The sequence below is a fragment of the Poecilia reticulata genome, linkage group LG9 (assembly GCF_000633615.1).
Source record: "Poecilia reticulata strain Guanapo linkage group LG9, Guppy_female_1.0+MT, whole genome shotgun sequence".
Lineage (NCBI taxonomy): Eukaryota > Metazoa > Chordata > Actinopteri > Cyprinodontiformes > Poeciliidae > Poecilia > Poecilia reticulata.
In genome coordinates, this window is record NC_024339.1 from 13,994,985 (window position 1) to 14,007,125 (window position 12,141).

The 12,141-nt window shown below is 37.1% G+C and overlaps 1 protein-coding gene across 1 annotated transcript in view; it reads right to left on the bottom strand.

Moving 5' to 3' along the window:
- The window catches only part of mccc2 (methylcrotonyl-CoA carboxylase subunit 2), a 27,253-nt gene extending 18,386 nt beyond the window's left edge, over positions 1-8,867 (bottom strand). Inside the window, exons 1-7 of the mRNA XM_008418054.2 lie at positions 8,650-8,867; positions 7,263-7,329; positions 6,585-6,669; positions 6,324-6,425; positions 6,049-6,176; positions 5,702-5,814; positions 4,502-4,615 (exon numbers count right to left, since the gene is read on the bottom strand). Coding sequence (XP_008416276.1) covers positions 4,502-4,615; positions 5,702-5,814; positions 6,049-6,176; positions 6,324-6,425; positions 6,585-6,669; positions 7,263-7,329; positions 8,650-8,781 — 741 coding nt within the window. The 5' untranslated portion in view covers positions 8,782-8,867. The remainder of the gene's footprint in view (positions 1-4,501; positions 4,616-5,701; positions 5,815-6,048; positions 6,177-6,323; positions 6,426-6,584; positions 6,670-7,262; positions 7,330-8,649) is intronic.
- Between the last annotated feature and the right edge of the window lie 3,274 nt (positions 8,868-12,141).

Genomic DNA, 12,141 nt, shown 5'->3' on the forward strand with positions numbered 1-12,141 from the left:
TAAGGCTTGAGTAAGGTATTTCCATGACACGCGATCAAAAGCCTTTTGGGCATCTAAAGAAATCACAGCTGTCATATCTTTATGTTCTTTTCGGTGTGACAAGATATTCAATAAGCGCCGCAGATTATTTCCATAATRCCTCCCGACAATAAACCCAGTTTGATCTGGATGTATGATTTGAGTTACTATGGCATTTAAACATCTTGCCAGAATACTAGTTAGAATGCGAACATCTCCATTAAGCATCAATAATGGTCTATATGACCCACAGTCAGTGGGATCCTTACCTTCTTTATGTAACACAACTATTGTGGCATCAGACCAAGAAGGCGCCATTTTCTTATTTTCTAAAGAAAAGCGGTATGCATCCAATAAAAGAGGGCTAACTTCGTCTATGAAACACCTATAAAATTCATTTATGAAACCATCAGGGCCTGGAGACTTATTATTTTTAAGGGATGAGACCACGTTTTTAATTTCATCTTCTTGAATTGGCATATCTAATTGTTTAGCTACAGTCTCAGATAACTCAGAAATATTTATGTTTTGTAAATAGTCTGCTATCTTACTCTCATCAGAGCAAGTGTCAGAGTCCTGGTATAGGACCTTGTAAAATTCTGCAAATGTTTCAGCAATATCTTTTGGTTTTGAAATTGATTTATGGCCCGATTTCAGCTTCTGAATAACATTTGAGGACTGTTGTTTTTTAAGTCGGAAGGCCAAAAGTCTGCTCGCTCTATTTCCATTTTCATAGTACCGTTGTTTGGCAAAACGAACGTTACCTTCTATCTTTTCTAACAATAAATCTTGGAGTTCCCTGCGTGTTATATTCAAATCATTCAGAGTTCTGGATGCCCTAGACTTTTTATGTTGAAGTTCCAGTTCCTGGATTCTATCTTCTAAATATTTCTGTTTGGCTGCCTTTTGTCTTTTTTTTGCAGTCGTGTAGGAGATGATGCTGCCTCTTAGATAGGCCTTTGCACAGTCCCACAACATTATAGGMGATGTTTCCGGCGTGTTGTTTATGTCTAAATAAGTTTTAAGGTCTGATTTGACAAATGCAACAAATTCCTTGTCATTAAGGAGAGAGGCATTAAGTCTCCATTGTTTAAACGATGGTGTCAGACCTATATTCCACTTGACAGTAACAGGTGCATGATCAGAAATTGTAATGGGCAATATCCYAATATCCTCAATCCTGTGTAATTCGGCCTTCGCAGTAAAGAAATAATCTATTCGTGAGTAAGAGGCATGACGGCTTGAATAGAATGTAAAATCTCTCTCCTTTGGGAATTTGGACCGCCAWACATCCACCAATCCAGCCTCCACCGATAGAGTTTTAAGTATTTTGCCCATCTTAGATATGCGAGACTGAGAGGTTGGTTGCCTGTCTATGTTAGACATCACACAATTAAAATCACCTCCCACAATCAGTAGCCCAGAGCTGTATTCAGCAATCATATTGAAGACTGACTTAATAAATCCTGGAACATCTTCATTAGGAGCATATACGTTTACAAAGGAAACTGCTGTTCCATCAATTATCCCGTTTACCAGTATAAACCTACCCTCCTTGTCCTTATATACTAACGTTTCCGTGAAATTGGTCTGCCTATGGATCAGTACAGCCACCCCCCTTTTCCTACCAGAACAATGTGACGAGTAGTAAACTTTATCAGCCCAAGACTTATTTAATTTTGAATGTTCCAAATCAGATAAGTGCGTTTCTTGTAGTAGTGCTACCTGACATTTTGATTGTCTGAGTTGCAGTAAAATTTTCTTTCTTTTAATAGGACTATGCAAGCCCCTGACATTATAACTTGTTACAGTTAGAGTACTCATAACTATTTTAATTTAAAATATATATGGTAACATTGTATTGGAGGCAGTGACGGCCGAATGATGGATGGATCCAAACATTTGAGTAACATGCATGCTGATCACAAKACAATGTAAGAACCGATAAGTAGAAAAGAACAGAGAGGAAGTAAGGCTTTGCTGTACACTATTTACAAAACTAAGATTCAGATGCTCTGCTTTTTTAGTTGCAATAAGATCCTCCGGGAACAGAAGGATCAAAAYGCAAAAAACACAAATAAAAGTTTGCATTGCTAATATAATGCAAGGAAGTGGGTTTAAGTCCCTAGCCACTATAAAAGCAGCAACAAACACAACCAGAAGAGAACTGGATGTGTACAAAAAAAAAAAAAAAAAAACTAAATAAAAATAATAATAAAAAATATAACAAAAAATCGACAGAAAGAGAAGATAAAAGTATGGAAGCTCAGGCTCCCGCAGGAGAACATAAGTATATGTACAGTAACCACAATGTAACAAAGAATCTGCTAATGATAATAATACAACCTAATCAAGGCAAATTATGTCGTAGTGATTTAACAAGGTTAGAAGTAACAGTCACGTACTAACATATACCTGCCAGTTTGGAGAGGTAACATTGCTTAACAAAATCACATTTAGGGCTTAAGCAACTAAAGGCACATTATTTCGAAATTGAAGACTACTGGAACTAGTCGTGCCAATTTAGCATTTAACATTTTCCTTACTATTCAGACCCAGATATTGTAGCCGGGATGGTCTTCCGTATGTAGTCCATGGCCTTCACAGGATCCCGAAACTCCTTGCTGTCCTCTTTGTATGTGATTTTGAGTCTTGCTGGGTAAAGTAATCCGAAGCGGACATCGCTCCGTCCCCGTAAAGCTTTCCGTACCTCGGAGAAGGCCGCGCGCGCCTTGGCCACACTGGTGGTGTAATCCGGGAAGATGGCGATTCTTTTACCCTGGTAGATCAGCGGGGCTTTGTCTCTGGCTCTCCTCAGGATATCAGCGGCGTCTCCATCATAGTGCAGCTTGGCGATGATCACACGAGGTCTTTCTCCACCTCCCGGTTTCGTCAAAGCAGCTGTCCGGTGTGAACGATCGACTTTTACCTCCCGGTCCATCTGGAGCACCTCTTTAATAATTTTAGAAACCTCTTTAGGATCGGCGGAGTTAGGCTGCTCCGCAACGCCAACTATACGGATATTTCCGCGCCTCATCCTCCCCTCCATGTCCTCACATTTGTCCCGCATCTTAACCAGCTCGCTCTGAAGTTCAATAACGGTGGATTGCAACGTGTTTACCTCATCAGACCATGTAGACAATCCGCCTTTCACATCTTCCATGTCCGTTTCAATTGAGGTAATGTCTGCGCGGATAGCAGCGGCATTGCTAGCTATCTCGGCCCTCACAGCTTGTATGTCAGCTCTGAGAGTAGTGAACTCTTCAGACAGCACACTCCTCATTTCCTCCCTTATGATTTTAGAGATTTCCCCGCGAATAGAGGATAGGATATCGGCTCTCATCTCCTCACTCATGCTAGAGCTCTTGGGTTGTGGGTCTTCGTCCTCAGGTGCACGCTGCCTCGTGGCTCTGGTGTTAGCAGTTAGCTTCGCCGTATTACCGTCGTACTTGAATTTACGAAGTTTATCCGCCATTTATCAAGAAATGTCCACTGAAACAGAGCTCTTTATGGTCCAGAACCTTTGATAACCCAATTAAGGTTGCAATTAGTAGCAATTGTGGAATTTAGAACGAATGTTAGTAAACCTGCAGGAGCTCTGAAATATCCGTCTCTACTCCATCTTACTCCGGAAACGCCCCAAAAGTCTTTGTTAAACTTAGATGAATGCAGTAGAGTGTACCTTTATACTGTTCTATCAACTCCAACATGCCCTCTACTTCTCTACATTCTGGAAAAAAGAAATGTGTTCCCCACCTTTGCCATCTCCTATGATTTTTGCTTTATAAGTCAGTTGAACAACTCTCCAATGACGATGTCTCTTATGCGCCTGTGGCATTCATTTATAACTGAATTTTTTGGTTCCTGGACATTTCTCTCCTTCACCATTGCCTGCCTTTGACATGTTGCTCATTTCATATCAGTCTGCTAAAACGGGACATTTTGTATGGAACATGCATCAATTTGTACCAGTGAGTCCAGAGCAGCAATGGATCTCTTGGAAGCAATAATTTAAAGGATATTTCATTTCAAATGTCATGCAGTCACACTCTATATATTAATAATACATTTGTCCAATTGAATAGACTAACTGCACTTAATAAGACAACCTAATGTATATTTCTGGTGCATGAGATGCTAAAGCCCAAGAAATGTGGTGAAGTAAAATGTAATGGCGTAATCTATAAATGTGTTATTATGGGAATCTTTATTCTAAATACATGCAATATATTTCACTAAAAGAAGCCAACCAGCATGGCTATGCAGAACGTTTTTGCTGCACATATCTTTTTTTTCCTGGTAAATTAAACCAATTGCGCAAACTCTCGCTAGTTCCAGTTTTGCAAATGCAAAAGCTGCTCAATCATTCTGTCCAGCTGGTGTGGGAATTACAAAATCAAATGTAATGCAGTGAGAGGATGCAACAATTCACATAGTTCATCTCATGTTTGCAAAACAGAAAGGAAATGAAAAATTTTCCAACCAGAGGAGGTCCTCCGAGAAAAATTGTTCCTTGCTTTTGCACAATGATGCTCTCGTCTGCCATTGCTGGAACATATGCTCCTCCAGCCGTGCACGAGCCCATCACGACAGCAATCTAAAAAGAAATAGGAAGTTAAATCTTCACCGAAGCATTTCTAATACAGAAACAGCCCTTCCAGCTTATTTGAAGTACAATAAAAAAAAAATACCCCCATTGAAAAATTGTCGACTGTGGCATTATTATTCTCTATGAAAGTTTCACTTACTGGTGCGTTATTAAAATGTGATACATCACAAAAATGTTCCACAACACATTGCTTTGGTTTTAAACTCTCACTGGAAAAGTAATGTCTTCCAAAAACAATTCTGATTTCACAGCTTTTGGCTCAACTTTTTACATCAAACTCTTAGTCTTCCAAAGTTTAATGACAAATGTGCATAATTTTTCACACACTTAACTTTCAGCAGGCAAAAAATATAAAAAAGAAAAAAAAGCTGATAATGTGTAACTGTGATTAATATTTTTTTTATCCACATTTTTCTCTTTTGAAAAGATTTATAAAAAGCCAGCAAAGAAAGCAAAATCACTGCCTTTCTATGCAAATCTAAAAAATATATTTCTTTTATAAAAACCGTTTCTAAGAGCATGAAAAAAATCTTGTGAGAACATATTTTAAACTTACGTGACAGAAAAAAAAAGAGTCTTGAAAGTATCATTAGGGGATGAAAAACAAAATTCCGAGAATGAAAAGTGAAATCTGAAACGGTTGTAGAGTCTGTTGATGAGTGACCATTCAGAACGGTGACTCAAACATTCAATGTTTCTCTTTAATGGATTTGGTGAAAAGAGCTGAATTCAATAACTGAAAAGCTATTGCTGAGTTAGTGCTGCTGTTTTGGAGAAAAAAAAACATGCCGCCTTGTTTGTTCTTCTGTTTTTACATAGATATATGTTGTTACTTCAAAACTGTATTGCAAGAAAAATCATGTTTCCTTCAGAACAACATAAAGAAAAGTCACAATTTATCCATCTGTGCTCTAGACGCAGATACAAAGACTTGCAGCAGACTGTAAACTATCATAAATGGCAACATAATGAGTAGGTTTCCAACAGGCTATGCAAATAAGGTAAACAAAGAGAGAACAGTGATTTCAACATTGTTAATTTTTAGCTTGTCAAATCCAATATTTAAAGCCTCACCTGTGCAATTCCTTCTGAAGACAGCCTGGCCTGGTTGTAGAAAATGCGTCCAAAGTGATCGCGGTCTGGAAAGACATCGGCCTGTCTGGGAAGATTGGCTCCTCCAGAATCCACTGAGGGGGAATTCAAACAATAAATATCTGAATATTTAGATCATCTATCAAATTTTGGAGAAAAAAAACAAAACATGTATGTGCACCTCTTGTTAGTCACCACCACCAGCACAATAATTTTCAGAATACGACATACAATTCTTAACCAAATAGTGAAAAAAAAGTGTTTTTGACATTTTTTGTATAAGAAATTTTTATTGTTTAACTGCTTTGACTGAAATCAAGAAAAATTACCCAAATAAATGCATGGCAAATGGTTCTGCTGAGCAATTTCTTGTGCACGAAGGTGTTTTTTCACTGTAATTGGGTAGTATGTTCCCCCTTTTACGGTGGCATCATTTGCAACAACAACACATTCCACCCTAGGAAAAAAACAAAGCTGGTTAAATTAATCATTTGGAAACTGCACAATGTCTTGGGGCTTTTCTTATTTCATTAAACAGTCAACAAATTATTGTGTTCATTATTTTTATTAAGGAAAATATCTACGTAAACGCTTCAGCACTCACCCTGAAACCCGTCCTATCCCAGTAATCATCCCCCCGGCCGGAACATCCTCTTTTCCATACAACTCATATCCTGCAAACTGGGAAAATTCCAAAAAAGGAGTCCTGCAAAAAACAAGAAACAGAAGCTGAACACTGAACATAGCTGATTTTTCAGTGTAGATGAGAAAATTAAACCAACATAGCAAAATGAAATGATTAACTTTGTGCAAATCCCGTGTGAGCCAACAATTTTAAATTGAACTAGTAGGCAGATGATAATACCCTGGATCCAGTAGTCTATCTATGCGCTCTCTTGGCAACAGCTTCCCTCGAGATGTGTGAAGTGTTCTAGCTTTTTCTCCTCCACCTTTAGTAATAACAACATGTCAGATTAATCAGCACTTTGTAGGTTTCTAAAGTTTCTTTTTATTGTAATATAAAAGTGAAACAAATGAAATTCACACAAAAAAAAGTCAATTAAGGTTGCTAGTTTTTTGCACCCAAGACAAAATGTAACTTATTATTAAACTCAAAGCGGTTTTAGTAGAAGACTAAACGCAGTTCTGCACAAAAGGTTTGGGATCAGATGAAAATGTTCCTGTTTCCTAGGAAACATACATTAAATTAGTCTGAATAGAAAATATAGCAGGTCAGGGAAAGATCAGTGTTAGTCAGTTATGACTGTTAAAAGATAACATTTTAATGGAAATGATGAAGGTCATCTACAATCCTTGATTTTATATGAATAAATGAATGTTTATTTCAAACAACAAAACAAAATATAAAAAAACAAGATGCTCGAAAAGTTTTCTTCTTTCTTTTATTAAAAAGGAAATTTGCAAGTGATTCCAATCTCTCTTGCTACTTCGCCATACATTGTGTGAAACAAAAGTCATGCACAAACACAGAACATCTGAAGGCTTAATTTTCACCACAATGTGTTCTCTTCCTGGTACTCACCCAACTTGATTTTCTCTGTCCGGTCCCTCAGTTGATCTACCAAAACTTTCATTCGCTCATAATTTTCCTGTGAACGTAAGGCAAAGTAAGCATATTTATATTTGCATTGGCATTTTCAGCCAAAGGAAACTAAAAGTGCTTATCCATAGTAGTTAAGAACAGTGTACATCCAAACAGATTAAGGTTAGAGAGATTTGAAAATAAATAAAGTAGGCAAAAGCAAATCAGCAAATAAAAAGTGTTTTAACCTTGTTTTAAAAGAGCTTAGGGTGGGAGCATTCCTGCAGTAAACAGGAAGCTTATTTCAAATTTTTGGTGCACAAAAACCGAAGGCAGCTTCGGCATGTTTTGTTCTGACTCTTTGAATGGTTAGTAGGTTTGATTCAGACGATATTAAAGGTCTGAGTGGTTTAAAGAATTGAAGAAGATCAGAGACGTAGTCTGGGCCTTTACTTGCAAGTGCTTTGTAAACCATTACTGAGATTTTAAACTTTTCTTTGAGTAACAAGTAGCCAGTGCAAGAACCGAAGAGCCAGACTGAAATGCTGGTCTTTTGCTGTTTTTGTAAGGACTCTCGCAGTGCTACTGTGGAGCAATAAGAGGTCATGATTGAGAGGTTACTTACACACTTGGTTATTGAAGAAAATTTGCCCAAAAAGTGCAAAGCATCAAAGATATTCAACTACTAAGCATCCATATTTTTGCAAATGAAAATATTGAATAATGTTATTCCACCATATGAATTTGGAGCTGATTTAAGTGGTGTACACATGTGTACTTTTTTTCCTAAATAAAACTGAAATAGCAAGGACATAGATTCAAGAATAAAATGAAAATTAAAAAATAGAATAAAATTTATACTGGTACATCTCGAGCAATACGTTAGTAAGAAAAATTGTATTTTAGTGACATCTAGTGTCAGTGTTGTACCTCTACACCAAGCTCAATGTCACTATATGAACATAGATGAAAGTCATTGTAAAACTTAAGAATTAATACGTTTACACATTTAAACTGCAACCTCAGCAATGTCTACAGATGCATTCAGCAGACTATTTTTAAATGATAAAAAACACATTTTGCTTAACTTTCTGAGAAACATTAAATCTAAAGGATGTAGTTCATGTAAATCCGAGTCCTAATTCAATTTGGGGAATTGTTTTAGTAACAATAATGTTCTTAAACATAGCTTTTAGGGTTTCTGACATATAACATTCAGTTTCTGCTATACATTATGAACCATATAGAATATAGTTTTGGTAGTTTTGCGTGTTAGCAAACACTATTGCTATCTGTCCAGTCTGAGTTTCATCCTCATCTGGTTTAACTCAAACATAACGTTATTTCTCCAGTTATGCTAGCAGGCTTTAGCAACAGGCTAACCTACCTGATATTCAGAGGAATGTTTATCAGGTTGGGAGCCGAGCCGAGCGACTCTGTCAGCGTAGTAAGTCCGTGTACAAGGCAGCGGTAATACCCTGCATCGAAGCAACCACGGCCTCACGGACTGTAAAAGCATTTTAAAAACTCAGAAAGGGGCAAAATGTTAACTTTGCAGCTGTTAGCTTGCTAGCTGTAGTGGAGACAATCTTCTTCTGTGGTAGATATTGTAGGACGGAACGTTCTACGTCGCCACCTGCTGATAATAAAACACATTTATTCAAGTTTTTATTTTGTTAAAATAAATCAATTATTTTAACAGGTATGGTATGGTAGCTACTAAATTATGTTTAGTAGCTGCCATACCAAATATTTTTATGTAAAAAAACGACTTAAAATTAAATATTTATTTATTTCCTCCCTAAAAGTGCACATGATACTAAAAGTTATCCAGTTTATAGAGCCACTCATGTCATCTTGAATGAAAACGTCTAGAAATGAATATCAAAGAAGAATACTTTATAAAATGATCAGTGACACATTTAGATTCATTGCAAAGAAAAAAGACAGTTATTAAGGGATTCTTCCAGGCTACACCTTTTTATGTCTTCGTTGTCTTTTTGAGGAAACTCATGTAAGTAACTACAACATCAGATTTATCTTTGGGATTAATGAAGAATGGAACTGAAGACGTTCTGGCTTAATTTATTGAACTGTTCACTGGAGAGGAATGTGGCTTGACGCTCTTGGACCGCTTTGGAGAAAAATACTCAGAGAATCACGGATCAAGGCTGCCACCATGTGGGATAAAAAGTGTACTTCAACTGAGCTGATTTTAACTCTCCATACATCTATCTTCTATACCAGTAGTCTGGTGTCAAGTATCCTCCAACTTTTGGATGTGTCTCTGCTTTAACACACCTGAATCAAATAACAAAGCCATTAGCATAACTCTAGTTGCTAATTCAGCCATTTGATTCAGGTATGTTGGATCAGGAACGTGTCTAAAAACTACATGACACTGGACCTCAAGGCCTGGATCTAAGAACCCCTGGTCTATACAAACTAATCCTCAGAGGGTCACAGAGGTGCTTATGCTGGTCTTCAGAAGTCTTTTGGTAAAGAAAGCAGGATATATCTTGCACAGGTCAGCAGTCCATCACAGAGCACACAAAAAACAAAGAATGCATTCGTATCTCACAAGTTTTAGGACTTTTTGAAATGTGGAAGCAACCCAAATAACATGGAGAGAGTTCACACATGCATGGGGAGAACATGTAAACCCTGGTCCTTCTAGCTGCAAGGTAATTTCTAATAGCCTTGATTTGTGTTAATGAATCATAATTCATGTGATAAAGTGGACTTTAGCATGATAATTTGGAGTTTGGAAAGGTTTGTTGTGGCATTTAATACTGTAACTCATTTTCATGACATTTGAAGCGACGGAGACAATATTGTTTTTCTTGGAAGGAAGGGTATTTACTTTATTGTATTCTTTATGGCAACACAATAACTTTTTTTATTTTAATCTGTGGTTTAGGACATAATTTTATGCTTTAAGAGAATGGGAAAGAAGCTGAAGCATCCTGAACTTTAAATGCATATTAAATAGTTTTTAATTAAAAAATATAGTCTACTATTTATTTGGTGTAACAAATAGGCTAAGGCAGGTTTAAAGCATGTTTTATTCACGTTACACTAATTTCCTAATCTCTCTTTGGATCGCTCCACAATGTACACTGAAATTTTAAACATTTTACAATTTCATTTCATGCCTCAGCAACTCTCAGTTCACACAAAAAGGCAATTTTCTTACTCAAAAAATGGGAACTAAAGTTGGATTTAAGTGGGAATCAGAGTTATCCTAAAAGCGTGGAGAAAAAAAAAACCTCATCTCTTCTGACCTGAGTGCTTTATTTGAGCTGAAGTACATTCGGCAGAGTGCAGGCTGAAGAGTATTCAGACCAAGAGCTTTTAGTTCATTTGGTTTTAAGAGGCTTCTCTCCTCCAACACTCCCACCTATTCCACTGGCATGCATAGAAATGTCCGTGACCTCCACTCAAATGGCTGCTCCTGTTTTCTTAGGGAATATCAAATCCTCCACTTCGTGTGCGAACTTACGCCCTCTCACTCATCCAGCTCTCTGTACTTTTCTATGACCTCTGAACCCTCCACAGCAGTGGCCGTGAAGTGACTGAATAGATGTGGCTTTACAAAAAGCCTCTCTATTCCGATAAAAATGAATATATTAAATAACTCAGAGGTGCAAGGAAATGACTGAAAAGTACAAATAGAAGAGAGTATACCTTTGGTCATAAAATGCATATAAATCGTTTGGTCACAAGTGTCAGATCCCTATGCAGGAGTGTTGGTAATTCTTTTGTATGTTTAAATACAAAAGGTTTAATTTTTTTCTCATTATTTTACAGGCACTGATATAGTGCTAGCTCAAGACAAAAAGATTATTAAAAGATGGCACAATTTAATGTAGATTGTGAGAGAGGTTAGGAATGGAGGTTAATTACTATCAGTCTATTATAGATGTTAACATACTGTAGATTAAAAGCATGCAAAACAAAACTTTACATAAAAAAATGAATAAAATCAGGTTGCACTGACTGACAGGCTAAGTATATAATCCATTAAAAACTGTAGCTTCACAGAAGATTTTGGAAAAATCTGAAATTCTGACTCTTGTTGACTAAATTCAGATCATCAGCTAAAGTATCTATATTAAAGATAGTATCTAATGTTTGTTTGTTTTTACTTTTGAATGTACATTGTCAATAACACACATCTGTATAATATTTATAACTTACAGGATTTTAAAAAATTTAAGGTTTTTAAAAGTGCACCCAGGAAAATAAAAAATAAAAAATTCTGCTCTGCATTTGAGGAAATTACACAAGAAGAGGCACAATAACTGATACAAATATTCAAGATACATTAAAGTAGAAAGTGGTTCACTCTGACTTGCTTAGACCTTCTTTCCTGCTCCTTGCTGGTGGAATGATGGTTGGTGGTGGTAAAGATTTTGCATGTTAACTGGTAGGAAGGGCGTCTTTTAAGTCTTTCTGCCTGGTAATGAGTTTTGGTGATGCAACTGTTCTGCAGGAAACATCAATGAAAAGTGAAAATCATTTTAGCTTCCAATCTATTTTTTAAATCAGAACTTGTCTCAAATGATCGCTGACGTTTATAGATTTTGATATTTCCAGTCTCCCTCACTTGTCTTTATGAGTGTTTTATTGTTGCCAAGTTTCCTTAAAGGTGTCATGTTTCTGGCCCGTCTGCCTGCTATGTTTCTCTCCTCTGTACTCCTCATCAAGCTCATCTGGTTCVCCTGCATGCTGCTGCGCTGGAGCACAATCAGRCTCATGYCTTCCACCTGYTCACCAGCAGTTATATTCAGCTCTCAGGCAGGCAGACGGTGCCAGATTTTTGAAAGCCACCGAGTGAGTAGATATCCAGCGTTCTTCCTGACCTGACCACGATCAC